The 24248-nt window shown below is 44.9% G+C and overlaps 7 protein-coding genes across 9 annotated transcripts; 3 read left to right on the top strand and 4 right to left on the bottom strand.

Moving 5' to 3' along the window:
• Window positions 1-497: 497 nt before the first annotated feature.
• Window positions 498-2166, top strand: Jhbp11 (Juvenile hormone binding protein 11). 2 transcript variants are annotated; one of them, XM_017181507.2, is made up of 5 exons: window positions 498-710; window positions 837-929; window positions 994-1150; window positions 1460-1593; window positions 1655-2166. In XM_017181507.2, exons 1-5 carry the CDS (start codon window positions 632-634, stop codon window positions 2017-2019), a joined length of 828 nt encoding a protein of 275 aa, XP_017036996.1. In that variant the 5' UTR covers window positions 498-631; the 3' UTR covers window positions 2020-2166. The 2 variants fall into 2 exon arrangements, with proteins under 2 accessions (XP_017036996.1, XP_041633517.1); XM_041777583.2 differs by having other exon boundaries at window positions 498-714.
• CAH9 (Carbonic anhydrase 9) lies at window positions 2157-6331 on the bottom strand. Its single transcript, XM_017181505.3, has 6 exons — window positions 6190-6331; window positions 3430-3542; window positions 3274-3364; window positions 2941-3209; window positions 2732-2882; window positions 2157-2470 (listed from the first exon to the last, which is right to left on the bottom strand). Exons 1-6 carry the CDS (start codon window positions 6242-6244, stop codon window positions 2214-2216), a joined length of 936 nt encoding a protein of 311 aa, XP_017036994.1. The 5' UTR covers window positions 6245-6331; the 3' UTR covers window positions 2157-2213.
• Window positions 6332-9367: 3036 nt separating this feature from the next.
• gb (solute carrier family 7 member genderblind) lies at window positions 9368-13296 on the bottom strand. Its single transcript, XM_017181448.3, has 7 exons — window positions 12716-13296; window positions 11860-12339; window positions 10690-11203; window positions 10264-10464; window positions 10029-10178; window positions 9660-9837; window positions 9368-9588 (listed from the first exon to the last, which is right to left on the bottom strand). Exons 2-7 carry the CDS (start codon window positions 12324-12326, stop codon window positions 9527-9529), a joined length of 1572 nt encoding a protein of 523 aa, XP_017036937.1. The 5' UTR covers window positions 12327-12339; window positions 12716-13296; the 3' UTR covers window positions 9368-9526.
• Window positions 13297-13358: 62 nt separating this feature from the next.
• Window positions 13359-14963, bottom strand: LOC108085010 (NKAP family protein CG6066). The gene has a single exon (XM_017181449.3). The coding sequence runs from the start codon at window positions 14865-14867 to the stop codon at window positions 13485-13487; it is 1383 nt and encodes a 460-aa protein (XP_017036938.1). The 5' UTR covers window positions 14868-14963; the 3' UTR covers window positions 13359-13484.
• Window positions 14964-14979: 16 nt separating this feature from the next.
• Window positions 14980-16781, top strand: LOC108084907 (palmitoyltransferase ZDHHC16). The gene is made up of 6 exons (XM_017181303.2): window positions 14980-15155; window positions 15235-15382; window positions 15436-15745; window positions 15806-16017; window positions 16087-16412; window positions 16467-16781. Exons 1-6 carry the CDS (start codon window positions 15112-15114, stop codon window positions 16570-16572), a joined length of 1146 nt encoding a protein of 381 aa, XP_017036792.1. The 5' UTR covers window positions 14980-15111; the 3' UTR covers window positions 16573-16781.
• A 95-nt stretch (window positions 16782-16876) lies between these two features.
• Window positions 16877-19839, top strand: LOC108085050 (cilia- and flagella-associated protein 58). Its single transcript, XM_017181510.3, has 6 exons — window positions 16877-17189; window positions 17250-17539; window positions 17604-18052; window positions 18106-18422; window positions 18480-19441; window positions 19499-19839. The coding sequence occupies exons 1-6, from the start codon at window positions 16877-16879 to the stop codon at window positions 19766-19768; spliced, it is 2601 nt and encodes an 866-aa protein (XP_017036999.1). The 3' UTR covers window positions 19769-19839.
• LOC108085049 (cilia- and flagella-associated protein 58) lies at window positions 19809-23638 on the bottom strand. Of its 2 annotated transcripts, XM_070286778.1 has the most exons (4): window positions 23460-23621; window positions 22981-23394; window positions 22304-22921; window positions 19809-21423 (listed from the first exon to the last, which is right to left on the bottom strand). In XM_070286778.1, exons 2-4 carry the CDS (start codon window positions 23130-23132, stop codon window positions 19893-19895), a joined length of 2301 nt encoding a protein of 766 aa, XP_070142879.1. In that variant the 5' UTR covers window positions 23133-23394; window positions 23460-23621; the 3' UTR covers window positions 19809-19892. The 2 variants fall into 2 exon arrangements, with proteins under 2 accessions (XP_070142879.1, XP_017036997.1); XM_017181508.3 differs by having other exon boundaries at window positions 22981-23638.
• Between the last annotated feature and the right edge of the window lie 610 nt (window positions 23639-24248).

The following is a 24248-nucleotide window of genomic DNA, read 5'->3' as shown; positions in this document are numbered from 1 at the left end:
TTTGCCTTATACACATGCCCATGTAGTTGGCGTATTTTCCAGCCAGATATTAAATTAGCTTACCGGTTCGGCGGCAAGGTGAAGTCGCTACAGTTTCAGAGCTGCTGGTTACAACAGCAATAACAGAAGCTAGTAACTAGTACACTGGGAGAAAGTTTTATGTTGTGTTTTTATCTACTTATGTCATTTATAATTATTATTTAAATAATTTCAAGTTTGTATATAATTGAATTTTATGAACTTCTGTTTATGCCACTATGACATATAAAATTCTAGATAATACCTTTTTTAAATAAATATTTTTGAGTGCACAAAACTCGTACTTTATATGCATTTATAAATATGGAATAAATTGCATTTCATAGTGCGAGTAATTGAAAATTGCTTGATTCTGGTATTACCCAAAGGCCTCATGCTCAATTCATCAAATGCTCCCAAGTCGTAGGCTATATATACATACATATATAGTTCAGATAAAAGCAAACACCGTTCCCAGTTGTAACTCATTCGTTTCTGGCGCGCGAGAAACTCGATTAGGCAGCCGCCTCTAGAGATTCCCATTGTGACACAGTGAGAGTGATTCCGAGACTGATTCTAAGAGTGAGAGTGACAGTGACGACCACTTTCCACGATGCACATAATTGGCTTACTGATACTGCTCCAGGCCGGCCTCCAGGGAATCGAGTGTGTTGCATTCTACACGGAAAAGCGTAAGTGAGTTGTATAACAAATTCAATTTTAAACGAAAAAGTAGAAGAAAATTCATAAAAAAAAGTATATAATAAAATAACTGGCTTTTAGATAAATTTATAATAAGAAAATTAAAAATTTTCTAGCCTCCTACATAGAGTCCTGTCGGATTTATGAACCGGAGTTCACAAAATGCTCAACCCGCTCCATTCAGGCCTTCATGAACCAGCTCATCAAGGGTAATTCCTCTCTTAATTACTAGATAATAAAGAAAATATATTCCATATTATATATATTTTCCAGGCATTCCTGAGATTCAGGAATCTTTTGGCCCCATCGATCCCATGCGGCAGGATCAGCTGGTGTTCCAGCAGGACAACAGCGATGTGGCCACCTTGGCGGCCAATCTCACCGAGATGAAGATCCGCGGCTTTGGCCAGATGGTGATCAAGGAGAGCAAGTGAGTTTGGCATCGATCAAAAGCTGATTAAGGTCGTTGTCGACTTGTTAGCTTTCCTGAAATGATCTTTAGACGTAAAATTGGAAACTAATTAGTAGCCTTTTAAAACGATTTAAGGCTGTAATAATTTTGTTTAAATATAATTAATTAATAATTGAAAATGGCTTTGTTTTTTAAAAGCATTTAGTTCCATAAATGTATTTGAACATATGATACAAATATTTATTCCTTGAAAATTAAATATTTTGACTGAAAAAATTAGCCTAATTAAACTTAAATCAATTTAATTTATTATACATTTTCTTCCAGAGTAAGCAAAAAGGACTTTAGTTGGCTGACAAAGATCTACCTGCCTACGATGAGCATGGATGGCATGTACAAGATGGTCGGTCGTATTCTGCTGGTGCCCCTTCATGGTGCCGGAAAGATCTCCATGAAAATAGGTACAGTAAATGCATTAAAGCAGAACCTGCCCCTCCTTATTAACCGTGTCTATATTGACAGATGATCTGAACATTCTGATGAGCACTAAGACCCACCTGTACGAGAAGGGCGGCTACACCTTCTACAACATAACGTCCGTTAAGGTGAAGCTGGAGGTGGGCAAGGTGTATACCAACATGGAGAACCTGTTCAATGGACACAGCAAGGAGGTGGAGAAGAGCACGAATCTGTTCTTCAACGAGAACTGGCGGGATCTGTTCGAGGCACTACGACCCTTGGTGGACGAGACCGTGCAACGAACCCTTCACGACTTGCTCCACAAGACATTCTCCATATTCCCTGCCAGCTTTTTCGTGGAGGATATACCCAACTCCCTCACCCTGTACGGTCGCAAGTCGCAGATGATCAGTCGGAGCAGTCCCTGAACTTTGCATTAAAACTATCTTTTCACTCTTTGAAATGTATTTAGTATTCTTGATTGGTGAAGAGGAGTAAATCCCTCTTCGCGAGCGGTTAGATTAGTTCTGGCTGTTAGTGTAACTTAATAAATGCTTAATTTAGAGGTATCCTAATATGGGATGGCACACTGCTCCTCCTCCTCCTCGCCGGCGTCGAGTGTTCAGTAGAACCAGTCGTACTTGAGATAGTCGCCCTCGTGCTTCAGCGCCGCAATCGAGGTGTGACGCACGTGGCCGGTGCGAGCGAAGATCCGCCGGTTACCCACCGGCTGCAGGGTCCGGAAGTTGTCCACCAGCGCCCCATCCTGGGTGTCCGACAGCTGGCGGAAGCGGGAGATTTGTTTGGGCGAGATGGGGATGGGGTCGGGGAACAGGATCCAGGTGACGGCCTCCGAGCAGGGCGGCGTGGTCAGGGAACCTGCAAGTGATTGAAAGGTGGAGTTAGGGTTGTGTATAGATATTGATATTCTCTACGATTGCTAGCTGGGCTGATATCACAAAGATTAGGATCACTTGTAGACATCGATTCGCTGTCAGCTAATAATCATCAGCTGCTAAGAAGCTCTGGAAGTCTGCCCTGAATGACAATTGCCACTGAGGCGCTCCCTCTTGGATCTGATAATTGTTTTCTCTACTTTGAAGTGAATCATCTCCTAATAATTTTCTTCCCTGTACCTACCCTTGTAAGTGTAAAACTTGTCCACATCCACGCCGGCAATAAGCGATGATAGCGAGAAGGTGACGTTGAGCGTGGCCTCCTGGTTGGCATCGGCAATCAGATGCAAGTGCCGGTTAATGGTCACCAGACCCTGGCCCTCGTCCTCATCCAGCTGTGCGGGATAGAGAGTTTACATATCATTCGGCATGAGTCCGCCTCACCCTACTCACATTGAAGAAGAAACCCAGAACGGCGGCTCCATCGGGATGATTGAGGGCCTCGCCAATGGTGGCGTACTTCTTGTTCCGATGCACAATGTGCATCTCCATGGTGTAGCGGATGTCGTTGATGACATGCTCGGACCCCCGGTTGTTCTTGTCGCCCCAGTGGAAGTGCAGACCCTCGATCTCGAACTCCCCGGGCAGCTTGGCGCCCCGGATGTAAGGCAGAAAGTCCTCGCCCACCTCGCTCACATTGACCTTGGGTATGCCAATGGAAACTATTTGGAGAACAAGAATTTAGGTTAGTTTATGAGTAATCAGAGTTCCTATTATATTACTCACCCGTGTGTCCATTGTTGACCATTTTCAGGGGATACGGCAGAAGGTTGTGGTAGCCAATCATGTCCACCGCCGGCATGTGGACGGATATCGTCTGTAGAGGTCAACAAATGCTAATTAAGTTTGTCTGATTGCGTTCTGGATTCAGGCAGGTCTTACCCGGCTGGTGGTGATGGCAATGGGAGATTGGGTCTTCCCGGCACAGTGGCCATGATGACGAGCCCAGCGACGCTGGTTGGGCTCGGAGTAGCCGAAGACATGGCTGTTGACGGCTGGAAAGGAGTTAAGTTATGATTAATTACATTAGGGTTTGATTTTTAAATTATTTTACATTTTTTAAAACGATTTTTTTCTATTTCTAATTTCTTCGATAAATCAAATCTTAAAAAAAATCATCATCATCATCATCATCAGAAAAATTTGAATTTTGTTTCGGAAAGCTGTACTGAGTTGGTTTTTATAAGGATAATAGAAATGCATATAGCAGTTAATTTTTTTTAAGTAAAATTTATACCATTATGCAACAATTGTGAAATTGATAATGGATTATTTTTTGAAAAATCAAAACTTAAATATACATAGCTAATTTAAAAAGGCATCCATCTCAATTCGGAACGCTTTTCTATGCTAGTTTTTTCCAGGTTAACAAATCGGCATACTACATTTTAAATTTTAAGAAATCAAAAATTTTTCGATTTTTAAGAATTTTAACTATGTAACCCCTTATCAAATTTTGAAACAAAAAGTTCAAAAAAAATTTTTTTTCCCAAACATATCTAGATAGATTCTCCTGTTGATGCTGATCAAGAATATATATACTTTTTAGGGTCAGAAATGACTTCTTCAGCAGTGAAGCAAGCTTCCGACTAAAATTATAATACCCTGCAGTGGTATATATAGCATTTCCATCAACAAAAGTTAATGTTTATTAACTTAAAGTTGAGCTAAAAATATAGGCCACACGTCAAAAGGTTCTTAATTTCAAATTGAATTGGTTTTTTTAGTGAGAACTTGTTAATATTTAAATACCCAATACAAATTTATTGTAGAATATTAAGTATTAACTTTAAGGGTTTCCCTTTTTAAAACCAAATCAAACATTTTATTTCCGCTAGCCTAAAGCTGCTATTTATATAAGCATTAGCTCAGGGCTTACTGGTTTCCCCGAAAATAAAGTCACCATCAATTTTCCATAGGAATGCGAACCTTAGTCCTTAATCGGACAAATTAAAGTGCTTTCCCCCAGTTTGCAGACAGCCACCGTCAGGCGCAATCTGGAATCTCGGAGCCCGAACGATGGATGAGTGATCACGTGCCCCATGCGGGTCTTTCAACCCCTCCGCACTTGACCTTCTCCCGTGCGTTTTCCGGGGCTATCTCTGACATATACGAGCACTTGTGAATTACGGAATAACAAATGGGGAGGCAAGCCAATATTTAACGACTTCTTTCTTTTTTTAGTCAATGGCTGAGCAAATAACTAAAGTAAGTAAAAAATAAGGAAAGCGCGCCGGAGAGTGTGAGCGTCAAGGGCACTGCGCGGTAATAATAATTAGATATCGTTGCGATTGATATTGATATATAGTAAGTAGATCTAGATAATGGCGGGCGCAAACAATTTTCATTATTTTCCATGGAATCTTTTGCAAGGCGAAAGGAAAGCGCTTATTTAAAGGCTAATTTGCATGTGATTGGTGATAATTTCTGTTTGCAGAGCTCCCGGCTCGGAATTAACGTATCATATGACAGGCACCACACACACACACTTCTGATGAATTGCTCTAATTAGGTGTTTATTTGTAATAATATAATATATTATAATATTTATTTCAGGCCTTAGATAATGTATATTGCTTAAAAATTAGTTTCTTGTCAGGTATGGCCATCAGCAGTCATACATACATATTATATAGATATTAATGTTGTAATCAAACTTTAAATTTAAAAGCCTCTGAGCCTGTTAGTAGTTAAGATAGTAGACCGTCTAGACGGCAGATGTTCATTTGACTGTATGTAAATATTATTTATAGAGCTTCCTTTCGGGGCACAACTATTTGCATATTGTGATAGGCTGCGTAGAACAGAATGGAACTTCAACACCTAAATCAAGTCGGCCAGCAATAAAATGTCTTAATTGACAGCTTCAAGTGGAATAAACACCATTAAACTGGTCGAAATTAGTTTCGTGAAGTGTGTACTTATGGCTGCTAATGCCCAGATCCCCCTAATATCAGGTATTGACATTTCGTAACTGATATGGGCTAGAGTCACACGCGTTTCGAGAAGAGCTCAGTACAGAGAGAGAAATAAAATGATTGAGTTCGTTCCTAATTGTATAAATATAATAGTCAAAGGATTTTATAAATTATCTTTGAAATGGTAATTTTGTTGGTATATGTGTGGAATGTTAAGGAAAATATTTTATTAATATATTCATTGTGCAAGAATTATATAAAATAATAATTAATTATCTAAGAAATTCACGCAAGACATTATTTTTTGCTTTTAAATACTATTTTTATAATTACTACTATTTTTCGATTAATCAGCTCTATTATATTAAAGATAAATCTATAAGAATTTATATTTAATTGTGAACTTATTTATTGGAAATTTTACTTTTCCTATTAATATACAAGCCTTTAAAAACTTTTCTAATTATGTCACTTTTCTTACTTATACAACCGGAATGTACTTAAAATTTTTGACTGTGCACTCTTATACAAGAAAATACCCTGCAGCTATGACTATACCGAGTAATACGTAGTCACAGGAACTTCGCCCGAATAGATATCGATTTATGGTTATTACTGTTTTGCTTCAAAAATAAATATCTGCACACCTTGAACCCCCGCACACAGGTGACTCAGGTAAAGGATGACGTTGAAATATTTCACAGGAATCTGCAAATATAATTACCTTGCGTCCAGCAGAGCACCAAAAGCAAAACCTCGCAGATAAGGGCAAACTTCATTATGATAGATGATGGGTAGATTCTCTGAAGAGGACTCCTGGCTAGAGGGAGAGCGGGTATAGCACCTTACGATCGGGTGACAGATTCTAGACTGCGCGGACGATTCGCTGGCGGAGCACCTTCACAACTTCGTCAACGAACTACTTGAAAATTCGAAAGCTAAAATCCCCGCCCGAAGCGCGTGCACCGCACACAAACACACTTGCGAGTCGCACGAACGCCCGACGACGACGACGACGATCGATCGATATATGGGATCGGATCGGATAGGAAATGGAATGGGTATAGTAGAGGGCATAGTGCAGGCCAAGCCACTAAGTCACCCCACTTAGGCCTATAGCCTGCACCACCCGGCGTATACTTAACGCCCCGCCACACGGCGTATACTTAACGTGGCCAAGAAGGAAGCCAATCGCTCGCCGCCCTTGTCGATCAAATTCCCTTTTCCATTTCTGCTGCCAAAAAACTCGTCATAATTCGCACCTAATGCCGCCGCCACAGCCAAAGTGGTAACTGCCTTCGATCATTTCTGATAATATTTTGTTTTGCATACACAATTTGCCCGATTTATTATTTATTTGCTCGCCGTTCGCTGTTTTTATGTTCTGCTAAGCGTTACTAAGCCAACGAGTCAACGCGACGACAACGTCATGCCGAAAGTTGCTAATTGGAAGCGGGGTCCTCACAAAAACCAGGCGATCGATCGCCATCGAGGCAAGGTGGCATATTCATTGAGCGATTTTTCGCACGTTTTACAGTTTCGATTCGAGAGCTCTGGGAGTTTCATTATTTCGATCTCTGTAACGTCGTCGTTACACTTGCCCAGAACGGCAGTTCGTGATCCACATGGCGAATGTGTGTAACTATTTGGAGCAGAGGCACTCTGATATCTATTTATATCTTTATGGTGGTCACACGAACTCGGATATATTTGCCATTGAATTGTCCAGACAGACATTCAAGTGCCAAGGCTCAGACAGTCCATAAAACTAAGTGAATCCTCGTGATGGATGCCGAGGGAAAGCAACCAAAGGTTTCAATAAAAAATTATATCAGTCAGAACTATGCTCATAGGGAGAGTTTATTCGCCAAGGTTGGGCCCGTGTTTTGTTTTCGATTTGCTATTTAACCGCAGACGTACAAAATGGTGCATTTATATAGCGATTATTAACTGTAAACAAAGTTTTCCAGGGGCCCCAACTTACGCAATTTTCAGTGGCCCAACCTAAACAGTAAATACAAGGGTATGTCTTTTATCGGAGTTATTTATGAATGAAAATTAAATAACAGTAGGTGAATTGTGCTTTTTTGATTTTAATATATGTAAAAAGTACTTTGTACCTTTTTTTTAAGGACGAAAACTAGAATTAAAAATTTACTCAGCCCCAAAAGGTTTTCCATTGTATAAATCCACTCCATAATTAAAAAAAAATAATTTAATAATAATTTAATAATGGCTGGAAATTTATATGCTTTTATATGCAAATATTGTATTTCCTATTAAAATTATGCCAGATCTTCAAAAAAAATTTTAGTTTACTGACATAAACGAGACTAAACTAAAATAAATATTAAAAAAAAAGAACACATTACCAGCCAATCCAATCCAATTAAAATCAGTTAATCTTATTTTGCAAATAATTTGCTTACCGGTTCTAGTCGGTCCGTTCAGCTTCAGTAGCAATCAGCGGGCTTTCCCATTGCTAATTTAATTGTTTGAACACGATATTGTGCGGAGAGCCGATTGCCCAAAAAGGTGTCAATATTTGTCAGAAAATAATCGCATGATTATCACATGAGCGGCAGAGATGGTTGGAAAAGGAGGAACTCCTCCGCGCCGATTGATATGATATGTTATAGAATGCAATTGATTATGCAAACGTCAGGCAACGGAATATCTTAAATATTTGCTATCGATCACTAAGTCCACACAACGCCATCGAATCGATCAATAACGCCGGGAGTAGTTCATCAATATCGCAGTGTGTTTTATCTGAGGCTCACGTGCCAGCAATTAGCAACATTTAGCCGGAGCTGTTTGTTGTTTATCTTGGGTCCGGGACTTGCGAAATTCATAGTTCGTAGATGAAGACGCCAAGATAGGCTAATAAAAGGCTGTAACAAAGCACAGATCACACTTAAAATGCTCCGCGAGTCGCAATAACTCAATTATTTGGCTATAATAAAGCAACATCAAATCGAATCGAGACGATTTTACGAGCGATCTGGTAACTAGACGTGCTCCCTGCATGATAAATACTTAAAAAGACATTAAACGAGGCGCTGGAACACGAATCCCCGAATACCAATCAATCTCACGGGTACACACTCTATCGCCCAGATTTTCATAGAAGGCGCACCTGCGCATCCGTGCCGGGAATGCCAACCGTGCGCTACAGTTTTATCAATTAAAAACACCTAGACTCGGCCAAGGAATCCGCGCGGAATACTCTATCAGTGCCTGCGATCGAATATAGCGCTGGCGTCATCCGAAAGTCCGACAAACATGTCAATTCCGGCGACACTTGAGATTTATTTTTGGCCAGAATAGCAACTTCTCCGTCATGAATGGCTTAAAAATAGCAACATTGCTTATCAGGCCATAATTGATTGGCTGGGAAACGCAATTGGATGCTCAATCAATACTTCAGCCTTATCAATTGTTTTTCCCCTATCTTTCGTTTACATCTCGTTGCATATTTTTCCGGGCAGCCAGCGCCTAAAAGATGCAACACAGCTTCCGTCGAAACGTACAAAAATCTTTATTACAAATATGCAATGCACTTAGGTAGGTTATAAATTACAAGATAATAAAAATAATAATTATAAATGATGGTAAATGACTTTTCTAAACAATATGCAACAAATTTTGGGATAAGGAACTGCTAAAAATGGCAAATATCGTACTGAAAATTGCAACTTTGGCAACAGTTATGGCTTACTTTGGTTTCGAATTTACAAAATCAATGCAAATTAAATGCTACAAAATGCTAAAGAGGGTTTTGACAAAACTAACAACTACTATTCGATGAGTTTGCACTTTAGGTCAACGTTTGTCATGATTTATAAATATAAATGTATAGAAATATGAAGTAGAATTGACTTCCTGCTCCAAACCCTATCTTCTTTTTCGCTTTTTTTTTTGTGTTTTTTTGGTTTTCAGGTTCAACGAGTCCAAATTCTTCGCCAACCATCCATTTAGTATTAGGTATAGAGAGAGAATTAATAGCTGGCAAGTCAGAGTGATGTTTCACTTTTTCTTTTGTGTTTTTGGTAGGCAGTTTAGTCCTGCTTCTCCTCTTTGGCCGACATGAAGAGCTTCTGGCAAGTGAAGGTCATCGAGTCTATAAAGGAAGACAAAGAGCCATACAATAGTTGGACAATTGGGGGTTACTTGGTTGGCGTCAATGCTCACCAATCGCCTGCTGCACCCATTTGGGCTTATTCTTCCACACGACGCCGCCGTAGTAGAAAGGTATGCCAATTAGGGTGATTAGTACCCCCATGCCGACCTCGTAGGGCGCCACATAGATGGGCACGACGACCAGAAAGGCGCACACTATGACGAATAGGGCGGGTATCCACACGGCGACCTGTTAAAACATTGAAATTGTTGAAAGAATTTGAAATTGAAGAAGAAAAAATTGAATTTTAAATAAATATATAAATATTAATATTACAGAACACCTCTTTTAAAATTTCTCTTTTCATAGAATAAAGACAACAACAACAAACAGCCTAAAAAACTAGCCAATTTTGGCAACTCCCATCAACCCAAACTCACCTTAATGGGCCGATCCATGCTGGGCCTGGTGTAACGGAAATAGAGCACCGCCGACACCGACAGCATTATAAAGAACGATTCCACAATGCTGGCGTAGGTGATCAGCACATACACATCGCTCACCACCAGCATCACAATGGAGAGAAAGCACTGCGAGTGGGACAAAAACCAAATCAATTAGGGATTAATTACGTAATACATCTTTTGTGCGCTAATTGAGGGGCGCAGCGCTCACCAGAAACACGAGCGAAGGCAGCGGGGTGTAACTCTTCACGCTGATGTGCGACAGTATTGCCGGCATATGCCCATTGCGGGCACCCACAAAGCAGATGCGGGAGGAGGTCATGATGTGCACGGAGAGGCCGCCAAAGGCCGATATAGCCACCATGATGGGAATGACCAATGAGAAGGCGCCGAGAATTTTATCCCCAAAGGTCTGTGTACGAGAGGGGGAGAACAATTAAAATCTGTTGACAAAGTCGATCAATTGCGTCTCTCAGATCAAATGAATTAACATTTAAAAGCTATAAATAGTCCAGAAAATTGCTCAATTAAAATTCTACAAGCTAAACCCTAGTTCGAGTTAAAGTTCAATCGTTCTCTGATATGTTTTTCCGCCTTATCTGATCGAAAAGGGGATCAGGGTCCCCTGTATACTCACCACAGCGATAGCATTGGAGGCTATCATCTCGGTGGGCGAAAGCACCGCCAGATAGGCCATGTTGGCCAGCACATAGATCCCGGTGACTAGAGGCAGTGAAATGTAAATGGCGCGCGGCAGATTGCGGTACGGATCCCTTAGTTCCTCGGTCATAAAGTTCAGATAATTCCAACCGGCATACGAAAAGATGCCCGAGTAAAAGGCCACCGACAGCTTGCCGGGATCAGTCTCGGTGTTCTCGAACGGCCTCTCAAAGTTCTCCACGTTGCCCATGAACATCCAAACCAAGCCCACGATGATGATCATCACTAAAGCGGCGATTTTGGTGAACATGATAATGTTCTGCATCTTGGTGGTGACTTTCATGTAGTACGAGTTCAGGTAGGTGAGGAAACAGATCGTTATGGCCGCTAGCAGCTGCAGGGCCGCCTTGGGTATGTGACAAGCGCCGCCAAAGAAGGGTTCCAGCACATACGAGGCGAAGGTCAGGCCCATAATCGCATTGGTTGTGGGTCTGCAAGAGATAAGGATACATAATCAGTGGAAAATTTACTGACTGCAGACTGCATGTTTATTTCGATTATTTTCGCATGCAACAAATGGAAAAAACAAATATTTTTGCTTATCACAAGACTCGAAATGTCAAAAATAGCTGGCAATAAAACGGTTAGTGCAGCACCAGCGGAACTGCCCCAATAAATAAGTGTACAGAGTGTAGATTACGGGAGATAAGGCTTCACTTTCTATGTTAAACAACCTTGCTTAACCAGCTAAATGAATCCCACTTTCTAGCCTAGACAGGGTCTTATCAAGGAAAGTGCCTTGAACTTGACCCTGTCTTTGAAATGAGAACACCAAAGACAAGAGCGAAGACACAGAAACCCAGCACTAAGGGTTTCTTTGCTTGTAGAAATTGTAAGCTCTGAATCTCTGACAAAATATCAATATCATTTTGATAAGGAATTATCAAATAATTATCTCTTTTGTTATGAAACCTATAAACATATGTATTCCTATTTATAATTATACTGATAACCAAATCAATCAGCATTTAAGGGATTTTTACATACAAAATTTGCCATGAAAAAAAGTAAAAAATAAATTTATAAAAAAAAATGTTATAAAAATCCTCAAAAAGAATAACTAAATCAAATCTTCAGCAAAACTCACACAAATATCATCATGGCATCCCAGAGATATAGAAAGGCCGGCAACGATCCATACGCCTCAAAGATGTAGGCATAATCCCCGCCAGACTTGGGTATCGCAGTGCCCAATTCCGCGTAGCACAGAGCTCCGATCATGGACAGCAGACCGCACAGAACCCAGATGACCAGCGATGTGCCCACCGATTCCACCTCCATAATCACACCCTTGGGCGAAACAAAGATCCCGGATCCGAAAATAATGCCCAGAATGATGGCCACGCCTTCAAGCAGGCCCAGCTGCTTCTTGATCACCACACGACTGCTGTCCGATTCAGCAGATCCTTCGCGGTTTTGTGACGGTCCGGGTGGCTGACTAGACGGATTAGTGCTGTTGCTGGAGGGCACTATGCTGGATGGTGGGTTCCCTGAGCTCGGTGTGAGGAGGACCATTTCGCTCGAAGGCGACTGCAATTCATCGGAGATGGCCATGGTTCGATATTAGCTGGAAGGGAAAGAACACAGGAAATAAAAAAAACCGTATATATTAAATGGAATTTAAGGGAAAGCTATTGTTTTTGGTAGAATATGTATAATATTTACAATACTTTACTGACAATTTAGTCAAAGAACAAACTTAGAAGAATTAAGAGAATTACTTTAGGGAAAAGCTGAATAGCTGAATTCTATAAGATAAACAGATACTTAGGAGATATTGCATAGGATTTAAAGAAAACTCTGAAATTAGGAATCTCTCCAAGGATAAAAATATAAAAAAAAGGATTTAAACCAATACGAATAATTAAAAAATACTGCAACCAAAAAGGGTATGACAGGTCGTCTATAGATTCTCCTTCTCTTCCTTTGGACCGATAAAATACTTTGATATCCTTATCCTGGGGCGAGCGAAGGAGCTCTCGCCGGTGACACAATCTTCGCACGCGACGCTTGGAAACGAACTGGAACTGGGAATCTCTCTGGCCGTTGTCCCGTTAATTGATTAAACGAGGCAAGTGTATTTGTGGGTGTGCCTCACTCGCTGACTGGTGTGTGGGTGGGTGTGTGCTTCCCCGGAGAGTGTGTTTATTAATGTGTATTTTTCAATTGTATGCGGCGGCAGGGCTTATCTTCTCCTGACTTTTGCTGCTCGCTCTTCCTCTTATTCGCCGCCGCCGGTTAGCGTTACTTTGTTTTGCTCCGCTCTTCGTCAGCTGCCTATCTCGCTCGCACTGCCACCACTCACACTGCCGCAGCTGCAACTGCTTTTTTCGCACATGCAATCGCGATTTGAACTTAAATTTGGACCTTGCGGCACGCGGAATTCGGTTAATGGGTCTGATAAATAAGAGCTGACATCGAGCTAACCGCGAGATATTGCAGTCTTTGCGGTTTAATTGTTGAATTGGCACAGTTTCGCTTAAAGGTTTTTCAACCCCACGTTTTGGTCATATTTCGGGCGGTGTGACCAGTCGATGTTTGAGTCGAAAATACCTCATTGCAAATCCCCAATAAAGCGAATTTAAATTTATTTTTTATCGAGCAAAGTGGTTTTATTTAAAAGTACTTTTTAAAGTCCCCCTATTCAAAATCCTAACCTTGTACAAGTCTTTTAATTTCATCGTCAGAAATGTTTAATCAGAAATGTGAAATCTACTTCTTGTCCTTGGCCTGCAGCTTGTTGTGGATCATGTCCTTGAACTGCGACAGGATCTTGTTTTCGCGCTTCTGGCGCTCCTCCTTGCTGAACATGGCCAGCGCCCGCTTTTCGTCGGCGGAGTACAGCTGGTTCTCCTTGCGAATACGCACCGCCTCCATGCGCCGATGCCGGCTGCCGCTCATCACATAGCCCACGGACTCAAAGTTGGCTATCTCGTCGGACGTCAGACCGATCTCTCCACGCCGGGGAATCCGCTTGCCCTCAGCGATGTAGGCAGCCATGGCAGCTCCTTCGCCGGGCAGCAGGGCCTTGCCAAAGTCCTTTTGATTGAGGCTGCCTCCGGTGCGTAGGGAGGGACCCACATCCTCGTCGTTGTGGTTGGAGCTGTCTTTGGTCTTCGACCTGCCGGAGGAGGAGGAGGAGCCCTTCTTCTTGGACTTGGCCAGCTCGGACTTTCTCTTCTTCTTCTTCTTCTTCTTGGATTTCTTTTCCTTTTTGCCTGCTGTGGACTTTTTCTTTTTGGGTTTCTTAATGCCCTCGGCGGTTTTCTCCAGCCAAACATCTTCCTCAGATTCATCCTTGCTCGCGGAACTGGAGCTGCTGGTGTCATCACTGGAGTCATCGCTGCTGTCCTCGCTGCTGGATTCACTGGAAGACGACTCCTCCGAGGAGCTGGACTTTCTGCTCTTCTTCTTCTTCGATTTTTGGGATTTCTTCTTTGATTTCTTTTCGGATTTGACTTTCTTCTTGCCCTTCTTCTTCTTTTTCTTGGGTCCCACGTAGGAGCCCTTGACCAGCTCCACATCGTCGTTTTCTGGTCGCGTTGGACTCTTTCCCCAAACGTCGGGCACGCCCTCCTCGCCGATGCGCACCCGCTGGTTCCTGCGGGCATTTACATTGGCATTGGAGGGATGGCCACCGGCGGCACCGCGACCTCTCTGATGGCTTCTAGTGGACGGTTCGGCAGGATCGTTGATGAAACTGCCCTCTGGAGCTCGGCCGCGGAAGGGATTTTGTCGCCGGTCGTTGTTCTCGTGGAACCGATCGTTGGGCCAGCGTTCCACTGACTTCTTTTGGGATTTTTTATGGCCAGAGGAGCTTCTCGAGGAACTGGGACTGCCACTGCTGCTTCCCGAGCTGCTAGAGGACAAGGAGCGGGTGCGACGACGACGAGGCGCTGCTGCGTCCTTCTCCCTGGAACGTCGGGAATTCCGATTAGAAGTCCTTTCCTTGTGAAGCTCCCGCTCTCTGTGTTTTTCCCGCTCCTTAGAAACTGAATTCCGGCTCTTCTGGGAGCGGTAACGCCCTCTGGAGTCGGATCTGCTGCGTCTGCGGCGGTCCCTTTCCCGGCTGCGACTCCTGCTGCGTGAACGCATGGCGAAAATCTGAATTTTCAATTAATTTCACCGGAAAATGCAAAATATTTGTTTTGTCTAGAGGTGGTCGATAGCCAGGTAATCGATAACCGATAATCGCTATCGGTAGGCATCAGCTGGTGGTGTGCGGTCACTCTAGAACTAAGAAAAACCAATTGCAAATTTTGTTTTGCCAAAAAATACATAATTTAATGCCAAAAATGTTGTAAATTAGTAAATAAAGTAAAGTAAATAGCAAATAGCCATGGCGCGCATCACGTGGAGAGGTCACTCCAGCCAGGAGCTGCTGTAAGTGGACTTTAGCTACACATTTCCAAAGGATGCAATGTTTTTATTTATTATTTTTGCCTTGTGTGCCGGGCGACAGCTCGCTTTGTCGCCTGCGGTGGTCCTACATGAAGCACTGCTGGCACTCGCTGACCTTCAACGCCCACATGAACTCTTCCTACGCCTCGGACGTCTGCCTGACGCCCATTTTCTGGTTCGTGGACAACTACACTCACTGCCTGGGACCGGTAAGATTTGGCAACAAACTTTAAACTCATTTCACACGGCTTTATCCCTTCAGTTTTTTGTGGTGGGGGTGGCTGCCCTGACCACTTCCGTGGTCAGCATTGCCTACTGGATTGGCCTGCCCTTTTGGTGGGCCAAGAGCCAGCTGGTCACCTACTTCCTGCTCGTAGTGGGCAATTGGCTGCTCCTGAATGTGATATTCCACTACGTGATGGCTGTGATTACGCCGGCTGGCAATCCGCCGGAGGGCGTGTCTCTCGTGGAGGCCGTCAGCATGTGCGGCAAGTGCATAGCCCCGAAGCCGCCCAGGACGCACCACTGTTCGGTGTGCAACCGCTGCATACTCAAGATGGATCATCACTGCCGTGAGTATCACTGGGGTTTTCTATAGTTTCCCGAGCTATCTTTAATCTGTGCCTTGGCAGCTTGGCTGAACAACTGCGTGGGCTATGCTAATCATCGGTACTTCTTCCTGTACATGATGTACACCACGCTGGGATGCCTGTTCCTCATACTTGCCGGCCTGGAAATTGGCCACAAGTACCTGTGGCTGGATCATGGCGAGAGCTGGACGGAAGTGGAGCCTCTGGAGGGGCAGCCGGTGAAATTCAATCTGAGTGGCCATATTATTCCCGTGGTAGGTCACCTACAATCTCGATGTCCTGCTTTAAAGAAAGAGTTTATTTAAGGATTTCCTTTCTTTCAGACCCATCCCAATGAGTACGATGACTTCATGCTGCCTCCAGCTGTGCACAACCTGCCCACACCCTTGGTGGACACGGATGCCCCTTCGCCTGGCAGACGTCGAGCCCTGTGGTTCATGGCCTTCACGCTTGTGTCGGTGGTCTTGGCCCTAGGCAGCCTCTCCATCTGGCATGCCAAGCTCATCACACGCGGCGAGACTAGCGTGGAGTCGCACATCAACGAGGCCGAGCGCAAGAGGCTCCTTCAGCAGCAACGAATCTACATTAATCCGTACAATTTTGGCACCAAAAAGAACTGGAAACTGTTTCTGGGCCTGGTAAGAGGCAGGTGAGTGGGTTTCCTATTGAAAAAGTTGCCTGAATTCATTGGCTTCCCAAGTAGATCCTTTTGGCGTACTGTCTTGCTGCCCTCCTGGCACAGGCCAGAGGGAACTGGCCTTAGTTTCCACACGGTGCACGATGCCCCCTTCGAGGACGAGTGGCCATAGACGAGGCTCTTGTGATGTCATAATAGAAGAATTCCTTAGTTTTATGCTCAAAGTTTAAGTCTAGTTGTAATTATTCTTCCGCTCCAAAGTTCCCTTCAAATAGTCATACCAGGACGATTATTTCCATAGCAACTAAGAGGCACAATGACGCTTTTTAAGCTTTTTCTAAGTAAATAAATAAAAGACTCAACTGCAGTATACGAAACTCACCTGTTGTGGTTGCCCTTGACAGCCTGTGGCTTGGGGGGTTTTGTCAATAAGCAGGTTTTGTGTAAAAGTTACCGTGCAACTTGAACTTGAAAGGATGTCAAAGGCTTCGGGCTCCGAGGATGAGCCGCTGGTGCCCGATGATTTCGATGATGATTTCTACAAGGAACTGTGCGAAAAGATACCGGAGGCCACAAAGGCCCTGCGGCAAAAGGACACTCCCAATAATGCCGACAATGTCCAGCGCTTGCTTATTTGTGGCACTCGGTACAAGAGCGACCTGCGCCTGGAGAAGGAGCGCAGCCAGGAGCTGCGTAGGGAGATTGAGGGACTCGAGGCTCGCCTGGAGACGGCGGCGCGGGTGAGCAAAATGGACATGGCCACCATTGAGGAGCTAAGAGGGGTCATAGGTAGGCTTTACATCTATTTTATATTTATTAAAATAAATAACTAATAATATCCACGATTAGAGGGCGCTTGGAAGCAGAAAGATGCTGCCCAGATCCGGGAGCAATCTGCCCAGGATGAGGTCTTGAATTTGCGTGAGAAACTCGACGAATCGGAGCAGATGGTGGCCCATCTCAACGAGAAGCGTCTGGCGATGAGCAAGCGGGACGATGGCAAGGAGCGTGAACGCCTCACCGCCGAGATAAACGATCTCAACAAGCGCCTCAACCTGCAGCGAACCTATGCCGCCGAGCTGGACAGCACCATTGAGGGACTGGAGGCCAAGAACAAAGAGCTTCTCAAGCTATTGGATGTAAGCTAGACTTGTAATTATATTCCTTATATTCTGAAGCTAAGGAGGTGGAGCTGCCCCCCAGGAAACCTCCAGCGATGCCATCAACCTGAAACGCAAAGTCGACGCCCTGACCAAGGAGCTGTCCACGATGAAGACCGAAGAGTCGCGCTACCAGGAGCAAATATCCCAAATGAAGTCGGCCAACGAGATCCTGACCAAGGTGAAGGTGCGTCAGAACCTGCAGATTCTGTCCCTTAAGACGAATCTCGAGCACCTGAACACCCAGCACAATGCCACCAACAACAAGCTGGCCAAGATCACCGTCGATCTGGAGTACACGGTGCAGGAGAGGGACAAGAACAAGCGAGCCCTCAACCAACGCATCAACCTGCTTAAAGTGCGCGAGGATGAGCTGATCAAGGTGCGACAGGACAATAGCAAGCTGGCCAAGTCCCAGGAGACCATAGCGCGCAAGTATGCGGGCTTGGACGAGGCCAAGAGGGAGGTGGAGCAGGAGAACATAAGACTCAAGTGAGCTAAAATTCACTTGAAGCTACAGGTGGTAAAAATACTAAACTTTCCAGGACCCAACTGGGCACCCAGGACAAGGAGCTGGAGTCCATGCGACGCGTGGTCCACCACTTTGAGAAGAACAACGAAAATCTCACCAAGGAGCGGGACTCCCTCAGGCGGGAAGTCCAAGCGGAGCACCAGCAGTTGGAACAGACCACCGCCCTGCATCAGGAGGCGCAGCACGAGGTGCGAGCCCTCAAGGACACCATTAGCACCATGGACATTAAGTTGAAAAAGCTCAACGAGGATGCCTGCAAGCTGAAGAAGGAGAAGACCAAGAAGCTGGATGAGATCCAGCACTGGATAGACAAGCTGGATGCCATGCAAAGTTCGTATATCCTTGTGACCACTCTTTTTTCATTTTCCACATTTGCTTCTTTTCCAGACGAAATCCACCTGAAGGAGAACTACGAGATCGAACTGAAGCGCACCATCAGCGATTTGGAGGCCAAGTGCTCCAAGTTTCAGCAGCAGCACGAAGTCCTTGTCGGCGAGCGGCAGACTCTCCAGCGCAGTGTCCAGGTGGCCGACGAGGATCGCCAGAAGTTGCGCGACCAGCTGGTGAACCTCCAGGCTCTCATCGAGAAGCTCAAGGCGAAGATCGGCTACCGCGACGCGGAGCTGTCCAAGGTCCAGCTGCAGATCGATCGCATGGAGAAAGAGCGCCGCTTGCTGCGCAACGACATCCGGCACGCCCAGCTGGGCCAGCAGCATACCAAGGCCGAGCTGCTGGACAAGCGGAAGGAGAACGACCGGCATGCCAAGTCGCTGCAGGAGGACGAGCTGAAGCTGGCCCGGCTGCGCAAGGATGCGGACAATCTGATCAACGAGAAGAATGCCATCAGTGCGGTGCTGACCAAGCGGAACGAGGAGTACGAGCGGCTGAAGCACAGCCAGGAGAACCTGCAGACGGTGTACGATCAGACCCAAAGGAAGTACACCCAGTGCCAGGATGACATGCGCCTCATGGGCGTTGAGATTAAGAATTTGCGCACAGAGAGGGATGTTTTGCGGGCGGACAGGGAGAGTGCGGCGGATCTGCGCCAGGAACTGTTGCAGATGCATCGCATGCTCAACCAGGAGCGAATCAAGGCTCGGGCCCTGCAGGATGAGATGGTCACCCCCATGAACGTACACCGCTGGCGTTTGCTGAGCGGCAAGGACCCCGAGAAGATGGATCTCCTCAGCCGGATCAGTATTCTGCGCAGGCAACTGCTGCAGCAGAACGTGGCCGCTTTGGAGCAGGAGCGGGCCCTCAACGAGGCCCAGCAGCTGTACGCGGCTCTCAAGGAGTTTATGCTGAAGCTGCCCAGTCACAAGGTGCGGGCGGAGCTCAACAGCGTTAAGGTGGGTTTAGTCTCGTCCTTCTTTTCTTTAAATATTGTTTTTAATCTCCTCCCGCAGGCCAACCTATCCGCCAAGGATCGCAAGCTCAAGGTCCTGAAGGCGGAGCTCAGTGCCAGGGAGGCGGAGGAGAAGTCCAAAAAGGAGAAGCTGGAGGAGATGCGTGTCAGTCTGGCCATAACCAAGACCCAGTTGCTGGAGGAGAAGAAGCACAAGCAGAAACTCCTGGAAGAGCGGCACTTGCTGGAGCAGATGCACTGCTTCTCGGCCCCTGCCCAGCTACCCAGGACCCTGGGCGCCGGCTTTAAGATGGTCAGTAATTTGCTGTAAGAGAAGTGGTATTACGTATTCCTACTCCCATTATAAGAGATTCTTCGGGTAATAAAAGGTATATTTTAATGCCTTCGTAGTAAAAAATGATACCTCAAAGATGGTGGCTCCAAGTTCATATTTTTTAACACTTCTTCAGCTGACTTTCACACAAGTTCTTTACCAAGCTGGATGAGGATTTAAAGGGCTTGTCCATACACCAATCGTCGCCCGGCTGGGCTTTGTGTTCTGGCGGGGAATGACTCACCCGATGCTGCTGACGCAGCTGCTCCTGGAAGCCCACGATCAGGTGATCTCGCGTCTTCAGGTCGATCTCGTTGATCCGGAGCTCAGCGGTCAGAGCCTTGAGGCGGCGCTTCTGCCGACGATTGATGGTTTCCTGCAGGAAGAGCTTGTCATGGATCTGGGGAAAGTCCCTCCGATCCATGTGGCGCTTGTAGTCCTCGTGCAGGCTCTGGGCCTCCGCCAGCTCTTTGGCCAGGTTCTCGCGCTGCACGGACAGGCGTAGGTTGAGCTTGAGCAGGGACTGCACCTTGCGTATGAGCTCGAAGCGATGCGGGTCCTTGCCCATGAGCACACGCCAGCGATGGATGCGACAGGGGCGGGACAGCTCCTCCGAAAAGGCTGACACCCTCAGCCTCTCCTGGTTGAGCTGCCGCTCCAGCCGGATCACTTCCTGGCGTAACTCGGACCTATGGCCCACCTCCTTCTGCATGCACTCGTGCGACATCCTCAGGTTGGTCACCTCTAGCTTCAGCAAGCGGATGTCCTCGAGCCGCTGGTTGTACTGCGTGGTGCCCCGATCGATGGCATTCTGCATGATGTTCAGTTTGTCCTGCAAAAGCCGTAGCTTGTCGTTCCGCCTGACCATCTGGAAGCCCACCAGACTCTTCTCTTTAGTCACCTCGTCGAGGGCACAGGACAGGCCCTTGAACCGCTTCTCATCGTTGTCGATGGTGTGCTGGGTCTGCTCCACCCGGATCTTCATCTCCCGGAGATCGCCGCGTGTGCTGGACAGCTGCAGCTGGGTGGCATGGATCTCGTTCTGCTTCTGGCGTACCGCCCGGCCCAGCTGTTCGTTCTGGTTCTTCAGCGAGTTAATCTCCTTCTCGTTGGCCGCTAGCGCGGTGATCTGCTGGTTGATCTGGTGCGTCAGCTTGGCCATCGTGCTTTGCATGGTGGTGCGATCGCGGGAGCACATGTCCAGCGACTTGATCAGCATCACCTTGTCGGAGTGCAGGATCTCCAACTGCTTCTTAGTGTTGAAGAAGTCTTGCTGCTTCTGCTGCAACTTCAACTGGGTGACTTCCAGGCGCTCCGCCTTGTTGGCCAGCCCTTCCTCCAGCCCGCCGATCTTCTTTTCGGCATCGTTTAGCTCCACGAACAGATCCTGCTTCTCGTGGGCTATTTTCTGTACCTGCTGATTCTTGGCGTCCATCAACTTTCGGACCTGCGCCAGTTCCATCTGCAGGGATTCCTTCTGGTTGCGCACAACGTGGATCTCGTGCCGGGCGAGAGCCAGTGTGTCATTGAGCCGAGTGATCTCCAGCCTCAGCTTGTCCCGTGTGCGGGTCATGTCGTCCTTTTGGCTGGTCACTTCCTCTAAGCTGGCGCAGAGCACCGAGATCTTCTTTTCCAGCAACTTGATTTCGTTACTGCAAGGGGAGAAAATTAGAAATTAATAAAATAAAAATTATATAAATAACAAGAAAGAAAGCTAACTTTGGCCAGCCAAAGTGTGTATACCCTTGCAGGTAACAATTAAAATATATCATAACTAAGCTAAAAATGCATTAATTTCGATTCGGAAAGCAGTTTTGTGTTAGTTTTTACTAATTTAAAAAAACTGCATACCAAATTTAAAATTTTAAGAAATCAAAATTTTTGGCCATTTTTGCTAATTTTAATGATGTAACCCCTTATCAAATTTCGCAATAATGGCAAAAAAATCGATTTCTTCCGGACATGTCTAGAAAGATTCCCCTGTTGATGCTGATCAATAATATATATGGTTTATGGGGTCGAAAATGATTCCTTGGCTTAGAAAAATATTATTTTGTATTATAAAATCGGATTTTTTATATTTAAAAACTTCTTGATTTTTTAAAATTAAAAATATCATAACTCGGTCAAAAGAGCATTAATTTTAAATCGGAAAACTGTTCTGTGCAAGATTTTCTACAGTTAATAAATCTGCATACTTCATTTAAAAATTTTGAAAATTCAATTTTTTATCAAAATCAAAAATTTTAATGATGTAACCCCTTATAAAATTTTGCAAAAATGGCAAAAAAATCGATTTCTTCCTGACATATCTAGAAAGATTCCCCTGTCGATGCTGATCAAGAATATATATACTTTATAGGGTCGGAAACGTCTCCTTCACTGCGTTGCAAACTTCTGACTGAAATTATAATACCCTGCAAGGGTATAATAATTAATTAATTATACCCTTGCAGGGTATTATAATTAATTAATAAATTATAATTTTAAAGATTTTTTTTGTTATCCTTGGTTGCTTATATGGGTACGTACTGATTGGTCAGCTCCTGGTCATTCAGATCCACGTTCCTTTTGGCCAGCTGACGGAACCGCCTCTCCAAGATCATCGACTCGTCCGCCTTCCTCTTGGCATTCTGTTCGGCTGCAGAGCGGGCCAACTCCAGTTCTCCGTTATTCCGCCTGTGGACATTGATCTTTTCCTCGGCCATCCTTAGGCTCGCCTGCAGCTGATTCTTCTTTTCCTCCTGCTTGCGGCGAATGTTCGAGAGATTGTGGTTATTTTGCGTAAGACGCTCGTAACTCTGCTTCAGAGCCTCGTGGGCGGCGGTCATCGCAGCCAAGTCCTTCTGCACGTGCTGCAAGGCGAGGTTCTGCTGCTGCAAGGCTGATATCTCCGTGCCCAGCTGGTGCTCTCGCTCCTGGGTTCTCTCCTGGGCCAGGTAATTCTGGCGCTCCAGCTTAAAGTTGACAGTTTCGCTCTTCTTCAGCCGGTCGCTTAGTTTAGATATGTTCTCCTGAGCCATCAGCAGCATATCCTCCAGGTGCTCGGAGTAAATGCGGTGCGTGGCCAGGCGCTTCTGGTAATCCTTTAACTCCCCGGCCAGGCGATCGCGCTCGCGAAAGACCATTCCCCGGATACCACCTTCCTGGCTGTAAATAATGATTAATAATTAAATTATTCCAAGAATCTAAGGTCTTTTAGTGTTCACCCTTGACCCGGCTCTCTGGCTATCTTCGGACTCTCTGACTGATCCGCGCGCACCAGGTTCTGCAGCTGGATTTGAATGTTCTCCTCGCGACTCTTGATGGCATCCTCGTTACGCCAGGCCTCCTCCAGGGACTCGCGCATCTTGTTCATCATCGCCTCCGAGATGGAGGTGGTGCGCAAGGCCAGCTCCAGCTTCTCGTCCGCTGAGCGCGCCTTCAGCCGGAGCGTGTTGACCTCGTCCACCTCCGTTTCATAGCGGGCGTGGAGTCTAACGAGGATGTCCACGTAGCGCTTGATTTTGCCAGCCACAAAGGAGTCACGTCTGCTGAGTTTCTGCACCAAGAGGTAGGAGTTCTGGAAGAACTCTTCGTCGAGATCCTTCAACAGATCGAGCTGAGCCGGCTCCACGGTATCCCTGAAGAGTTCAGCCAAGTTCGTATTGGAACTGACGGATGTCTTGGACGCCTTTCTCGGGCTCACCTTGCTCTTGATTGGCCTTCTTTTGAACAGTTTCATCTTAAGGGTACCGATTAGCGAAGGAACAGGTGAAAAAACAAGGATTCACGAATTAAAACAAAAGAACAAAACGAAATTAAACTTGAAATAAAAGAAAAAATCGAACTGTATTAGTGTGAAGTAAAAGTGTAATGCATTATGATCGGTTTTGAGCCCCTGAAATCAAAGGGGTTCTAAATTAGAAACCTTAAAATTGGTCTTTTAATTTAACTAATAATAGCTTAGCCAATTTTAGGTAATTTTGCCATCAAAATAAAATTAAATATAATCTATTTAATTTATTTTATCTACTTTCCTATAAAACCTAAAAATAAGTTTAAATAAAATCGATTTAATTGGTTTTTTGTTGTTTTATTTAAGCATAAAATTGCATATATTTCTTAAACTCAATTTACATACGTTTCTCATAGTTTTCGTTACATTTCTTTATACAAGTTTGAATCTGAAAATATATTATATATGTTCGTTTACGTTTAGATTGGTATAGTGTTTTAATTATTGTTGAAATTCAATTTAAGGATTTCATCTTGCCAAAAAACATACGTCTAGGATTTACTTAGCTACTTCCAGCTAGGGGGGTCGGATATTGAAACGCTTTAACATAGGGGAATTAATACATATTAAATTACGATAAATCACAAAGAATGTTTTCGCAAAAATTTCTGCTACAGTTAACGCCTACCATATAGTAATCAGCTCGATTGATATAATACCCCAAAAATATACATTTATCTATATAGTAAGGCCTTGGCT

The sequence above is a fragment of the Drosophila kikkawai genome, chromosome 3R (genome assembly GCF_030179895.1).
Source record: "Drosophila kikkawai strain 14028-0561.14 chromosome 3R, DkikHiC1v2, whole genome shotgun sequence".
NCBI classification, from domain to species: domain Eukaryota; kingdom Metazoa; phylum Arthropoda; class Insecta; order Diptera; family Drosophilidae; genus Drosophila; species Drosophila kikkawai.
The sequence above is the reverse complement of the archived record's forward strand: the minus strand, read 5'-3'. Positions and strand labels throughout refer to the sequence as shown.